At 44.6% G+C, this 15,104-nt stretch overlaps 1 protein-coding gene and 1 long non-coding RNA gene across 4 annotated transcripts; one reads left to right on the top strand and one right to left on the bottom strand.

The window, feature by feature from the left end:
• Window positions 1–549: 549 nt before the first annotated feature.
• On the top strand, window positions 550–7,727 carry LOC126996590 (60S ribosomal protein L27-like). Of its 3 annotated transcripts, none has more exons than XM_050857195.1 (4): window positions 550–702; window positions 2,526–2,745; window positions 2,917–3,062; window positions 7,662–7,727. In XM_050857195.1, exons 2-4 carry the CDS (start codon window positions 2,527–2,529, stop codon window positions 7,708–7,710), a joined length of 414 nt encoding a protein of 137 aa, XP_050713152.1. In that variant the 5' UTR covers window positions 550–702; window position 2,526; the 3' UTR covers window positions 7,711–7,727. The 3 variants fall into 3 exon arrangements, with proteins under 3 accessions (XP_050713152.1, XP_050713153.1, XP_050713154.1); XM_050857196.1 differs by having other exon boundaries at window positions 696–825; XM_050857197.1 differs by lacking the exon at window positions 550–702 and adding an exon at window positions 772–790.
• Window positions 3,102–7,655, bottom strand: LOC126996591 (uncharacterized). Its single transcript, XR_007751275.1, has 2 exons — window positions 4,367–7,655; window positions 3,102–4,216 (listed from the first exon to the last, which is right to left on the bottom strand). It is a non-coding gene; the product is annotated as an uncharacterized LOC126996591 (long non-coding RNA).
• Window positions 7,728–15,104: the final 7,377 nt, after the last annotated feature.

Genomic DNA, 15,104 nt, shown 5'->3' with positions numbered 1-15,104 from the left:
CCTGTGCCCCGCTGCCAAAATGCGATAAACGGAAATAAATATCTCCATATATTACCCCCAAGACCATGTGTATTATTTCACATTATTATTATCTGATGATTTGATGACCGAGTGATTTGCGAAGGATTGCAACATGGCAGTGTACGTATTGTGTGCCCAAAATGCCTCATATAGCACAGAGGTGTTCTTCGCGGTGACGAGGGCGTAATTCCGGAATAATACGGAAATATATGCATTGAGAGCTCTCTATATTGTAATGTTTGTTGAAAGGATGTGGTAATCCGCATTCCCTTGGCCTGCTTATGTAATCAAGTTAAACGGCTTGTAAGCTCCTGTGGTATATTCAAAGACGTGATAAACGATGATCGCATGTCTCTAAATATTATAATATAATCATACTATATAACATTTATCAGATCATTTCCCTTTCCTTAAAAATAAAGCCGCAGTTCTCATTTTGTGGTTCAAATTACGCGGGCTGAAGGCTGGCGGCGGCAAGACCAAGGCCAACACCAATGAATTATATATTTCTCATGTACCTCATCATTTACACTTAGATTTTATATAAGACACTCCTCATAACCCCCTAAAAATATTCACACACGAATAAAACCCACAAAAACACCCGAGATATTGTTGACGTGCTTTCCCGAGAAGAACCATCGCACCAGGCCTTCCTTCTGCTGCCCACCATAGCGCCGTGTGAGTCAAGTGCCGTGTGTTAAGTTTATCCTCCATTATCTGTGGCATCGCGGGGCGGCGGGCCATTGTGGTGCCTCACTGAGATCAAGTATAGTGTTGGGAGGCGTGTGTGTTAATCCTAAGGTGATGGCGCAGGTAGACGCAGAGAAATTAACACCTAAGTTCCCCGAGCCGATGTAAACAAATAGTCTGGCGCTGGGGATTGCTTTAACCACTTCAATGTTTCGTCATATTTTGCAGCCCACAATAGTCTGTCTGGGGCCGGTTCATTAACGTGAGGTCCGTGTGGTTAATATTATGCCTCGAATTTGGCAGCAGAACCGTCCCCGTAATGGTGTTTAATGGAAGGAATCCCACATGGTGTTACCTTCCCCCAGTCAGTGGCGGGCATGCCTCTGGAATAATTCCAAATAATTTGCGCAATTGTTTTTTTACATTTCTCTTTTCAGTGCAGTTTAATCCCCTCACAGACCCCTGGGTTTTATGGCTTTATGTTAGTAAGGCTCATGATCAGCAATGTCTATCTTAAAACACGACAATGGCCTAGGACAATTTATTTTATGTTTTGATGTTATCAATTTGCTTGCTATTCGTCCGAGAAATCATTATTTTCCTGAATGCACCATCCCCTTCCCCATAAATAGTGATTTCCACACTCAAAATTGAAATTGAGAAACAATGAACTTCACCCCATGCTAATCAATTTTCAAACCAACCAAATTTTCTTGCATAATGCAGCCTAAGGAATACAGTAACCTATCAACAAAATTCAAGACCGATTTTCACTAAATCAGTAACCGTTGACTACTGTCTGGACTGTGTAGTGGCGAATGTTTTCAAATCGATAACATGCAAAATGGCTCCAAAACTGTAACATGTCTTCCATTACAAATGCTCAAGGAGAATAAGCTCTCGTCGCACCTATACGCTACGCAGACACATGACATACCTTGCTCATTGAATTTTACTTTAGTGGTGAGGATGATACAGGGATAGATGAAGGCTACTGACTAGCATGTTGCCTGCTGCAAGTACTGGAACTTTACCCTTTCACGCACCAAAAGTTTAACAAGTCTCTCTTTCCACTGTGACATCCATCTGGGGCTCCCTAGGGGGCCTCACGGAATGGCCTGACCATGCTGCGAAAATTTTATTGATTTCATCCACGATTATTCCTTCCTGGCATTATTATATATCGTTGGTTTTGGGAGAGATTATTCTGCCTTATGAAAGAAAGAAAAAATAAAAGCAAATAAATAGTGAAGGTTACCAACTGGGAAAAAAAATAAATTTAAAGGGATGACAGTCATGCTCACAGACTGCCTGCTGAGAAGCAACTAAACCACAAACAATTATCACTTCAAATCCAACGGCATGAGAGAGTTGACAATTATTTTATTTTATAGGTCTAGCTTGGATCTTTGACGCCAAAAATTTTGACATGATTCTGAAAGATACTTTATTTTTGGTGAATTTTTAAAAGTTTTTGACGTGATTTGAGTCAAAAGCTGTTGTAGACGATTCTGTTTTGCTGTGAATCGCGTCGCGTCATGGTACGTGAAAGGGTTAAATGACATTGCTTCTCATTAGTGTTCGTAATGTTATGCACCAGTGATTTTGAGGTTTGCAACCTTTGACCAATTACTGTTTTTGATGAATTATTTATTAATGTAAGATATTGTTTGCAAGTTACCAGTTAGTAGTTAACAATTTAAAATACAGAAATTTAACCTTGTTTTTGGATATATCTAGTGATTTTATACTTTTAAGAATAAGATAAATATAAAACTATATGCACAAACTAATTAATTTTATTGTTGCAGCATGGTAAAGGTATACAAACCAGGCCGGGTGGTGATCCTGCTGACCGGCAAGCAGGCCGGCAAGAAAGCCATCGTGATCAAGAGCAACGATGAGGGCACACAGGACCGCCCCTATGAGCATGGCCTGGTGGCGGGCATTGAGCGGTACCCTCGCAAGGTCACCAAGAGCATGAGCAAGAAAAAGATTGCCCGCCGCTCTAAGATCAAGCCTTTTGTCAGGGTATGTCTGCTGTGCTTATGAACATTTTTGTTGTTTGTCATGAACATTATTGTTTAATTCTGTTGAGTACTCCAATGTAGGGGAAGGATGATGTGGCACACTACAAAAATTTTAACATGTTTGTATAATTGTGATTTTCCCTTCTTTTATGATGCCTTTTTTTGCCAACAGATTGTGAATTTGAAGCACGTGATGCCCACGCGTTACACCGCAACTGACATTGTCTTTGACAAGGTTAAGATCAACAAGGAGATCCTGAAGGATCCCGCTCGCAGGAAAAAGGCCCGCAGGATGGTCAAGGCCAAGCTTGAGGAGAGGTATGTATAAAAATTTAAAACATAACATCTTTTTGTTAATACTTAAGGAAAAAGACATCTCAAGTCAGCCAGTAGTTGAGAACCAGAGCATACTGATGAATGTAATTTTGTAATATGAAAGATTGTATTAATTATGTCAAGCACACAGTAAAATGCTGTCTCAATGGAAAGGATATTTGCCACTAGAGAAAACAAAACTTCTTTCATAGTATGTCTGAATAATTTTGTATTACATTCTTAAATTTTTGTCATTCATAGTCTATTATTTGCATTTAAAGCATGATGAACTACCCTGGTAACTTTGTAGGGTAACCAAACATGCAATTATATCACTACATATTTTATTTAGTTATTTTTTCCTCCCATGGAGTTGGTATGCTATTTTGTGGGGCTTGGTGGCAGGGATGGAGTGAATACCAGAGTTGTGTATTCTAATATGTACCGGTATACAAAAACTTCAAATTCCAACGAATATGAATATGAATACACAGAAATGGTTTTAATTTAAATACAAATACAAATACTTCTTGAAAGTATCCTTGAATACTTTTCAGTGAAAAATACCTTCTTGACGTAACTGGGTATAGCACTGTTCTAAAGTTATGCAACCGTAAAATGAACTTGTGAACCTGTACTATATTACTATACAGGTTAGGTTAAGTTTAACCCTTTCGATGCTAAATCCGCGCAGCAAGAACTAGCGTAATTTGCCGGTGGTGCTAAATCCTTGCTGCGAGCACCAGTCGCACTCAAATTTCCCACGTATGAGAGTGTTCCAATATTTCTCACCCCACAGCATTTCCAATTCAGTGGGTTTTCCACTATATTTGGTGGAAAATCATATCAGCTTAGAGTGGAAAATCTACGGATGAGTAACTGGTGGATGTTGTTGACCAATATAGCAGCATTTTTGCATAGCTTCACCTGTCACCTGACTGATTTTTTGATCAAATAGTTGTAAATTTTGCAGTTGGCAATACTACCCTGCCAGCACCCCATCAAGACTCAGTAGTTACCTCAATATGGCTGGCCGTCGCGCATGCATAAATGTACGTCTTCACAGGCAACATGCCTGTACATTCACAGGAGAGGCTTACATAACTGAATCTTATAGATCTTGGCCTCCTCTTTCCAATGGTGTTTTTGTTTTTTAGCTGTGATGAATAGTTTTTGAGATACAATGGTTGAAAGAGCAAGCACTAGCGTCACTTGCTGAACGTCCCTGTATATTCGCAGGAGAGGCTTACATAACTGAATCTTGTAGATCTTGGCCTCCTCTTTCCAATGGTGTTTTTGTGTTTTACTTGTGATTAGTAGTTTTTGAGATGCAGAGGTCAAAAGAGTGAGCACTAGCGTGGTGGTGTGCGAGCGCCAGTCGCGTTCATAGGCAACAACCCCTGAACGTGCCTGCACGTTTGCAGGAGAGGCTTACATGACCGAATCTTATAGATCTTGGCCTCCTCTTTCCAATGGTGTTTTTGTTTTTAGCTGTGATGAATAGTTTTTGAGATACAGCAGTTAAAAGAGACCCCCCCCCTCCCTCAGCTGGGCTGCCCAAGTGTGCCTGGGGGGATAGTCTCGCTGCGAGGGATTAGCAATGAAAGAGTTAAGGCAACTTCAAACACATGATAGCCAGAAACTTATTGCATAAATTAACCAAGAAAGACCTCCCATTGTTTGATAATAAGTCTCGTTATTTAGGAAGCATATATGATTTTTCTGAGTAAAGATGTATAGTAACTTCAGAGTTTGCTAGGTTAGGTTAAGTATAGAGAATTTTCAGTCACATGATAGGTGACAAATTTTCATCATCATTTCGTTTAATGTCCTGAGCGGTTGGACGCTTTATGGCATAAATTAATAAAGGAACTCATGCTATATAGAGAGTCATTTAGTAAGGAAGAATTGATGAGTTTCCTGAGTCGAGACGTATGGTAACTCTTCGGGGTTTTGTTAGGTTAAGTTAGGTTTACAGAATTTTCAAGCAGATGATATCGAGAAACCTATCGCATAAATTAACAAAAAGCCTTCACTTTGTTATGTAGAAAGTCTCATGAGTAAGGATGCATAGACTGATTTTTCTGGTTCAAGACATATGGTAGCGAGTATTGACCAGACAGTGATGGTGGGAAGGAGTGTGTTGCATGGCCAGACCTTTTGTTGGCTGGGCATACATCCAGCAACCACTAGACTTTGATAAACCACAGAGTTTTTACCTGGAATCTATTTTGCTTCCCAGACTTGACCGGGTATATGTCCGACAATTGCCAGACCAAGAATTTTGTCTGGAAAATCAAGGGTCGAGTGTATTTGTTCTTCCATTGGAAAGACTGGCAGATAATGATTTGTTGTTTGTTTTTATGGAGACTAAGGACAGTTGCCAGATAGCATATGAGGCGTATAGTGTAAAAGGGGCAACCTGCCATTTTTATAGTTTTGGGAAAATCGTATTTAACCCTTTCATTGCTAAAGGCTCGCAGCGAGCATTAGGCGTATTTGCTGGTGGTGTTAAACGCTTGCTGCGAGCTCCAGCCGCACTCAAATCTCCCACATATGGGAGTGTTCCAACACTATTTTTCACAACACAGGATTGCCAATTGAATGAGTTCTTCACTAAATTTGGTGGAAAAGCATATTAGCCCAGCGCGGCAAATCTATGGACGAGTAACTGGTGGATGTTCATGTCCAATATAGCGGCATTTTTGCATAGCTTCACTCACCTATCACCTGACTGATTCTTTGACCAAATAGTTGTAAATATTGCAGTTGGCAATACAACCTTGCCAGAATCTCAAGGAAAGATGTCCGCAGTTCCCTCAATATGGCTGATCATCCTGCACGCACTGATGCAAGTGTTCACATTCATCACTTCCTGAACATGCATGTACGTTCGCAGGAGAGGCATACATAACCGACTCCTATGTATCTGGGCCTCCTCTTTCCAATGATGTTTTTGGTTTTTAGTTGTGATGAATTGATTTTGAGTTACAGAGGTTAAAAGAGACCCCCCATTGGGCTGCCTGACTGCGCCTGAGGGGATAGTCGCGTCCCGTCCCACGCGCAAAGAAAGGGATAAAGAAACGTTTTCAAAATTGTTTGCAACTCTGCTATTTATTGGTGGATTTGAGTCGTTTATGTGTTAATGAAAAGCTTGAAATAAAAGCCATTCGACTACATAAAGAAAATTACAATGATAGCAAGAATTAGCCTTCCTTTCAAGGTGAAAACATCAATTATTGGAACTAAGTGTTCAGAAATTCTAGGTTTTGGGACACTTTCCTTTTGTATTTGATTATTTATGGGTTGGTTTTGATGTTTTTAATCACTTAAAGATAACTTTCATCAAGCGATATTTGATTATGTAAAAGAAAAATAACCCTAAGTGTAAAAAAACTCATTCCATAGGCTTAATAAAAAAAAAGGTCAGTTTCCCTCTATGGTTTATGGCACAGCCATGGGAGTAGGGATCAATCACCACATTGGCTAAGCCGCTTGCCTCTTTTAAAGAGACTGCCACACACTACACACCTCACGCTGGGCGAGTTTGACAGAAAAATCATGCAGCTTTAGGCTTATGAATCATCCTCTCTTAGGTCGCCTTCTCCTTAGCTTGCCTCACCACATGATGCGGTAAGAATTCAGCTATCAGAAGCTGCCAAAAACTCAATACCATCCGATTTGGTTTGGTAACCCCTTTTACACTATACGCCTCATATGATCCCATATTTGACCACAAAAGGAAAAAGCACCAAAATGATGGGGCTTCCTGAGGGTGTGGAATTCCTGTCACCAGAGTCAGAGTGTCTAAAGAATTTCATTTGGGTCTAACCAGAGATAACTCACTTAAAACTAGTTAAAAGTAACTTAGCAATGATTATAAATATTCTCAGAATGCCTAGGAAGAACTTTTTATGAAAAGTGGCTCCTGTAGTATTACGGGTTGTTGACCCCTGGTCTAGATTTTATTTTGAAGAAGTTGCAATGCTTTCCATTATTATATATTTCTGAAAATGACTGACCAATCAACTTTGGTTTCCCACTGTGGATGATATGAAAATTAAAGTGTTCCTGGGAGTGGTGTTCTGCACACAATTTTTTGCCCTGAATGACAAAAACAGGACCTGGAAGTCTCCCTTCCCTCAGTTGGCTTTCATAACATAGCCTACTACATACCGAAATTTGAGTTCAGGCTTACTGCACCTAGGCCACAAACCTGTGCTGTACGTTACTGTACTAATTACTGTAGGCAAATTGTGTGTATAGTGAAAAATATAATGTGCTTGTATAGAGAGAGAGGGTCCCCTGAGAATGGAAGAAGAAGCAAGAGGGTGAAAGTGTTTGGGTCATCAAGTGGTGATACCAAACTTAAATTCACTTGCTAAGTGGTGATGTCATATATTAGTGTTTTGGTCATAAATGTACTTGCCAAGCATCATTTGACTTGATGCTTGTTATATCAGAGCTTCAGTCCTGTACGCCATGTGTTTGCTGTTGTGGCTTGTCCTTGTGGTTACATTAGTTTCCTATAATTTTATAATGTCTTGCCAAAAGTTTTTACATTCGTTATTCAGGAGAAACTGATTATATGTTTCTTTTCAGGTACAAGTCTGGGAAGAATCGCTGGCTCTTCCAGAAGCTTCGGTTCTAAATAAAGATAGATTGATGTTTGAAGTTTTTAATGTCCTTTTCCCCCTTCCCCAAACCCTCATAATTTTTTATTGAGGGAATCATATCAAATACCTTACAGTACCAGTGTTTTAGTCTTGGTTTTTTAGATTTATTATTGTCTGCTCAGAGGAGGGTGATATCATTGTCAAGGTCAGCCCATTACCTAAATATCTAAAAACTGATTAGTGTATTCATGAAATATGTAACAACATTCTTGAGTGAGTATTGCAGACTGATTAACTTGGGACGAGCAATGGAAAATGACTGAATGAAGGCCAATTAATTAATGAAGTGTATGTATTCCAAAGAATATGTATCTCCCACCATATTGGCAAAATATATTTTTAAATGATCAACATTCTGGGCTGGAACACCTAACCCCTTCCTGCACCTGCAGAAAGTACTTGTAAGCTGGACCAGGCCATCTACCAGTGCTTTCTGGTACCCCACGGCAGCCTTCATAGTTCATTGTCATGTGCTGTTTTCCATGTGACCTGTTATTTAGTCAATCAGTTTTTATCACTTCTCCAAAAGTTAATCAACTTGAGATGTTCACCTTAGAATGTATTATGTATTTCACTCTTTTGAGATACAATAGTAAAGTGAAAAGAATATAGTTAGTACACATTCAAATATGATTCACAATTTATATGCAACTGATTTAAGGGCTCTAAATGTATAAGAAATATTTTTTTCCGTCAGTACATTTTAATGTCATTCAATCATAGTTCTCTAAGAGGTATATGAACTGTTTGACACACACACACACACACACATATACTTACCTTTCATGTAGGAAATGTAACATATGACCAAAATGAAGGTAGAATCCTCATGTAAAGTTCTGGAAAATGTGACCTATGGACCCAAGATGGACTTGAGGACATGTCTAGTAGAATATAGCAGATTATCTTATGCTTCTTGGCGTGTTAGCCAAATGTTACTTCTATCAGGACCACATACATACTTTACTTCACATAACATCTGTTTGTATCATGCTGAATATCTTTTCCCTCCCCTTCACATGTCATCTGTAGTGTGCATTGTTCCTTGTTCAGTTACAGATTTATGTCTTTCAGCTCACACAAAAAAGACGAAGGATAATGAGTTACTTGTTCATGCCTGCTTCGTTTTAGACACCAACAACCTCATTTTCCCTAGCATGCTATATTTCCCATGCTGTGTGACTATTACAATCATATACTGTAAACCATTTGACAATCGTAAGGCATTAATCTACCAGTCCTTGCTTTTTATCAATTTATAAGGCTTTAAGACTCGGCAAGATAGAACCAGCCAGGACCAGTCCCTCTCTTCCCTCCCTCGTTATTATGTTCGTATCAAACGACCAAAGTCCTTGTTCTGTATTTATGAGGCATTAAGGTCCTACAACGTCTCGAACAGCCTTTCCTACCTTCCCTCCCTCCTTCCTCGATAGTGTGAGTATTGAACTACCAAAGTCGTCGTTCTGTATTAGCAAGGCATCCATATAAACGTATCGGGCTCCCATTACTTTTTCCTAAGGCCACAGAAAAAGTCAGCCTAGTTTTCATGAGTGATTTTCCCGTTCATGATGCAAAGTCTAAAAGTATTACCAGCATCATAAAACAATCCATAAAAATCCCAACTGTATCTCCTCCATCGCCATTATTATATTTGAATTAAACTACCAAAGTGCTCGTTCCGTATTTGTAAGCCATCGAGATCCTACGACGACCGAAGCAGTACCATGACGTCCCAACCAGTCCTCTTCCCTCCCCTTTCCCCCCTTCCCTCGCCTCCCATTTTGCCTGTGTTCTTCAGAGAGGTAAGTTGTGTTCGTATTTTTATTATTATCTACGTGTTTGTCCCTCCATTTATTCTAACCCGTAATAACAGAAAGCACAGTGATCAGGCTTTACGATATATGTATCTGATCATTTTGAGGAAAACGCCTTCAAATTTCAAGTGCTTGTTTGAAATGAGTTTAAACCAATGGACAGTTAATAGTGTAGTTTAGCAGTAATCTATTGGTCCAGGTGAGTGTATGGAAGGGTAAGGCTAATTGGACAGGTGGTTGTCTGCATATGAGTGATTAGTTTCATTATTGTAGCCTAGTTTCCTAGTTTCCTAGCCTAGTTTAGGTTGTCTGCATACGAGTGATTAGTTTCATTATTGCAGCCTAGTTTCCTTTGAATGAGGTTTGATAGTCCGTATACAAGAGGGATGATTATTGCTTTATCGTTCGCAAAGCTGAATCATCAAGACATTAGTGTAGTTTCCTTTAAATATGAGTATTGTTTGATATCGTTAGTGCAAGGGACTTTTTTTTTGTTTTTTTTTTTGTGTGTGTGTGTGTGTGTGTGTGTGTCTCTCTCTCTCTCGAAGGCTGCACTGACACTTCAAGGTCGCTATTTTTAAACGCTCCTGACTCGCATGCATTATTTCTACAGGCCAGAAAGAGGATAAGTGCTTTCTAATAGAGTTATCTCACGTTCATGGCAGAGAAGCTTTGTTAAACTACCACCACGGTCACAAAAAACTACCCATGGAAAGCCCCGCAACACCTACGAAACCCTTGCCGATCGAATGTGTGTGCTTGGACGACGAAATGCTTATATAATGACCCTTATTCCTTAATTAATTCGTACATTGACCCAGTATTACTTTTCATCAATTACTCTTCCGACTATATATTTCTGAACTCGTGGCGTTAGTAACAACTGTGGGCCTTTTCTCGTTTGGTATTAATTATGTTTGTGAGTTGAATATTTTATCATAACTCGGTATTCTCAGCATTGTACATGTAAAGTTTTTCATATACTGACCGTTTTACTTTCAATATTAGGCTGCCCTCGCGGGACTCATTATCAAGCCACATAACCTCAGTAAGAGCTCTGTACATGCCTTATTATTCCCTCGTTTGGTAATTGCGTATGTAGAGACCGTGAGAAGCCTACATGTTGATGGCGACCTATAATTTCACGTTCAACATCTTTAAAGTTTTCTTACGCTGACCCAATTTTACTTTCAACATGGTCCTTACCCACAGACGTTTTCACCTCTCACATCAACTATTTCCAAAGGCCAAAAAAGGAGAGCAATCGTTACTTTAGGTTCATAGTTGTTGAACAGACTTGTCAAACAACCACTAGGGTCATTACCCCTGGAAATGTCCAAAACTCATACGAAAACCGTGTCTAATTTATGTAGCTAGCCTTGACCTCCGAATTGTTTAAGAATGTGGCCCTTAAGGTTATGATGGTAGTAATTATATAAGGTCTCAATGTGGCCGCCTTAGTTTTGCAATTGATAGGGAAACTGAATATGTAGCCTACTATACATTTCAGCGGCGGACAAACGCTGTTTTTCGCAAATATCTCCTAAACGAGTCGTTGGATCAGTATGATATTTCAGCACACTACAATTAACATCCGGACCTAATTTATGGCTAACATCCCATATTACTATATGTGTTATGTGAGGAGTTTACTCGTGAAAAATAACACAAACCCGACGCGTCATGTTGACGCATTCGAAGGAAAGTGTGCCCCCCCCCCCCCCAACACCCTCCCAAACTATTCCTAACCACAACTACTTCTCCCCCTTCTCGCCCTCATCTCCTAAACGAATCATTGGATCAGTATGATATTTCAGCACACTACCTATAACACCCGGACCTAATTTATGGCTGATATACCATATTGCAATTATGTGTTTTGTTAGGAGTTTACTGGGGGCAAAGGGACAACATTGTTGCTAATGGATGCGCCTCGGCAGTCAATGAGTTATACCCTGCCTCTGCTTAAGTCATAGCCTCGAGCTGGGGAAGGGGGATGGCGTGAGTAGAGGGGTGAAGAGGGAAACGAGGAGGGGGATACTGCGATATTGGGGTAGGGAAGGAGTGGTCTGAGGGTTGTTCGGGGCGTTGGTGGAGGGGTTAGACGAGTACCCCACACTCGTCCGATTCTGTATAACACCTTAGATATGATGACTGGATTAGGCTTAATATCAGTCAGTAGACTCCTAACATAACACATATTGCAATACTGTTATACTCCACTTGTCTACCCCTCACACAGGCAGACAGGTGCTCTCCCAAAACTGGGCTGTGCTCCCACGAGGCGGACAGCAGACACAAAGACACTCCGGCGGACACACTCGCACACACCCACAGAGCACACAGCGAGGCACAATTAAATACAGGGCGGACTTTCTTGGGGTTTACTAAGCAATAGCACGTTGTACAATCCTTATAGTCCAAGGGGGAGGCAGTCAAGGCACAAATCACAGGCGATTAAGTCCTAAGGCACAGAGCACAGGCGAGCGCGTCCTTTGTCTTCTCTCCGTCTCCACTCTTCATCGCCGCATGGCGTCCTTCCAGCCCGCCCCTCAACGGGGCCGCAGGGAACCCTCATTACGTCACGTGGCGCCAATTACAATTTAAACTAAGCTAAGCCTTGGCGTAGCGCAGGCGACCCGCCTCGCCAACAACAAAACAAATAAAACATAACTGGAACTAAACAAATCATTCTGTATCAAAATCTGTAAGCCATCCTGGCCTCCTCCTCTCACGTCTTGGTCGTCGCGGTGGAGGTGAGGGCGAGGGAGAGGCAGCGGGCTGGTCCAGGTCACCAGCAGAGCCGGCCTCCAGGTCGGCGTCTCCACCTGCCTCCTCCTCCACATCGTCCGCGACCTCGACGTCCACCGGGTCAAGTTCTGCCCGGTCCTCCTCGTCACTACTGGGGTAGTCAGGGTCCTCCTCAGCGCCAGTACCCCAGGAGTAACGGCCCGGCCCATGGTAGCGCCAGAGCCGGTCAACGTGGACGACAGAGGAGCGTTTGCGGCCCCTCCTGATGCGGTAGGTGACAGCGGACAGGACTGCAATCACCGTGTAGGGCCCCTCCCAGGGACTCTGCAGCTTCGGTGATAACCCTTTCTTCCGGCAAGGGTTATGCAGCCACACTCTGTCACCCACCGCATACTTCACGTCCCGCATGCGGCGATCGTAGTAGTCCTTCATCGCCTGGCCTGCCATTCTGAGCTTGCCGCGCACCTGGTGATGGACCTCGACCAGGTTCTCCTGCAGCGCGGCAGCGAAGCCAGAGGTGACAGTCGGCAGGCCCACGTCCGGCGGCCGCCCCGTCGCCAGATCCACGGGGAGTCTGAGCTCGCGGCCAAACATAAGACGTGCGGGTGTATAGTCAGTGGCCTCGTGCACAGCGGACCGGTACGCCATCAGCATTGCGGGCAACTTGACGTCCCAGTCCTCCTGGTTTGCCCCGCAATACTTGGCCAACTGCTGTGCGAGCGTCCGGTTGAGCCGCTCCACCATCCCGTCCGACTGCGGGTGGAGTGGCGTCGTTCGGGTCTTCCGCACTCCCAGCAAGTCGCAGCACTCACGGAACACACGGGACTCGAACTCACGGCCCTGGTCTGAGTGCAGTTCTGACGGCACACCGAACCGGGTGAAGCACTCGTTTACTAGGACACTCGCCACTGTTTCAGCCTCGTGGTTCGGGAGCGCATACGCCTCAGGCCACTTCGTGAAGTAGTCCATCACGACGCATACGAAACGATTGCCCTGGGCGTCATGGGCAGCGGGCCAGCAATATCTACAGCAACCCGCTCCATTGGCGCCCCCACGCTGTACAACTGAAGCGGAGCCCGATTCCGGCGTGGGGCCCAAACGTCACAGGCCCGACACCACTCGGAAACGTCGTTCCGCATACCGACCCAGTAGAAGCGCTGGCGGAGACGTTTTCTTTGGCCACTAGTAACACCGGCGTGCAACTCCGTAACACCTCAGCACGCTTTGCACGGGTACCACCACTACCCAGGCGTCTCTGCCTCCGCCTAACACCTCCCAGCGCTTTACTAGCACTCCCCACCGGTCCAACCGCAGCGTCTCCCACTGGTCGACGAGGCACTTAGTGACAGGACTCCGCCGACACTTCCTCCCACCGTCGCTCCCCGCTGGCCCTGAGCCAACGCACTACAGGAGCAAGAGCGGGTCTGCGCTCTGTGCCTCACGCCACCGGTCGTTGCCTTCAGTGGCGTTGGCAGGCACTGTTAAGCGTCGGCAAACAGGGTCAGGGTGACGCGCCTGGTGTGAGTAGCTTGCCTCACACGGGCTCTGACTCACGGCGTCAGGTCCTTCAGGGACGGAATGTGAGCTACCTGCCTCACACGGGCGTCGAGTCACAGGGTCAGGGTCCTTAGCACAGTGAGAGCAACCTGCCTCACACGGGCGCCGGCTCAAACTATCGGCGTTGCTGTGCACACGACCCGGGCGGTGAACAATCCGGTAGTTGAACTGCTCGAGCCTTCCCAACCACCTCGCCAGCTGACCCTCCGGCACCTTCAGTGTTTTCAACCACTGCAGGGCAGCGTGGTCGGTCCGGACGGTGAACTCAGCGCCGTAGAGGTACGGCTGGAAGTGCTCGAGACTTTCTGCCAGCAGCTCCTTCCTGGTCACGCAGTAGTTGCGTTCAGGCCTACTGAACTTGGCGCTGTAGTAGGCCACCACGTGCTCCCTTCCATCCTTCACCTGCGACAAGACAGCCCGATGCCCTCCGCACTGGCGTCGGTGTCAAGCAGGTAAGGGAGCTTGGTTGGGGTACGGCAGGACCGGCGCCTCCACAAGGGCCCTCTTCAGGCCGTCGAACGCAGCCTGGCACGCCTCGTCCCACTCGAAAGGCACTCCTTTACGAGTGAGGCGGTGTAGGGGCGCCGCGATGGTGGCGAAGTCCTGCACGAAGCGACGGTAGTAGGTGCACAGACCGCTCCTGACCTCAGCTACGTTAGTGGGCCGAGGCCAGTCTGCTACTGCTGCCACTTTCTGCGGGTCTGTGCGCACGCCGTCCTTGCTGACGACATGCCCCAGGAACGGCACCTCGTACTGGAAGAGGGAGCACTTCTTGGGGCTGAGCTTGAGGTTAGCCTTCCTCAGGCGTTGCAGGACCTCCTCCAGCCTCCCCAGCTCCTCCTCGAAGGTGCCTCCGTAGACGATGACGTCGTCGAGGTAGATGAGGGCCGTCCTCCACTGCAGGCCGTCCAGCACCCGCTCCATCAGACGTTCAAAACAGCCAGGGGCGTTGCAGAGGCCGAAGGGCATGACATTAAACTGCCACAAGCCCTGCCCGAAAGAAAAGGCTGTCTTCGGCTTGTCCTCTTCGGCCATCTCCACCTGGTGGTAGCCCGACTTCAGGTCGAGCGTGGAGAACCACCTCGCCCCTACCAGCGCGTCCAAGGTGTCGTCGATCCTCGGCAGGGGGTAGGAATCCTTCACAGTCACGTCATTCAGTGCCCGGTAGTCCACACAGAAGCGTTGTGTGCCGTCCTTCTTCTTAACCAGGACTACCGCTGAAGACCACGGACTGTCGGACTTCTCGA

This window comes from Eriocheir sinensis, chromosome 10 (assembly GCF_024679095.1).
Source record: "Eriocheir sinensis breed Jianghai 21 chromosome 10, ASM2467909v1, whole genome shotgun sequence".
NCBI classification, from domain to species: Eukaryota; Metazoa; Arthropoda; class Malacostraca; order Decapoda; family Varunidae; genus Eriocheir; species Eriocheir sinensis.
The sequence above is the reverse complement of the archived record's forward strand: the minus strand, read 5'-3'. Positions and strand labels throughout refer to the sequence as shown.

What these genes read in the sequence shown, in the direction of transcription:
- LOC126996590 (XM_050857195.1), top strand. Translation starts at nt 2,527, where the DNA reads ATGGTAAAGGTATACAAACCAGGCCGGGTGGTGATCCTGCTGACCGGC. An exon ending in AGATCAAGCCTTTTGTCAGG is followed by an intron (nt 2,746 to 2,916) that starts GTATGTCTGCTG and finishes TTTTGCCAACAG; the next exon opens with ATTGTGAATTTGAAGCACGT. An exon ending in AAGGCCAAGCTTGAGGAGAG is followed by an intron (nt 3,063 to 7,661) that starts GTATGTATAAAA and finishes GTTTCTTTTCAG; the next exon opens with GTACAAGTCTGGGAAGAATC.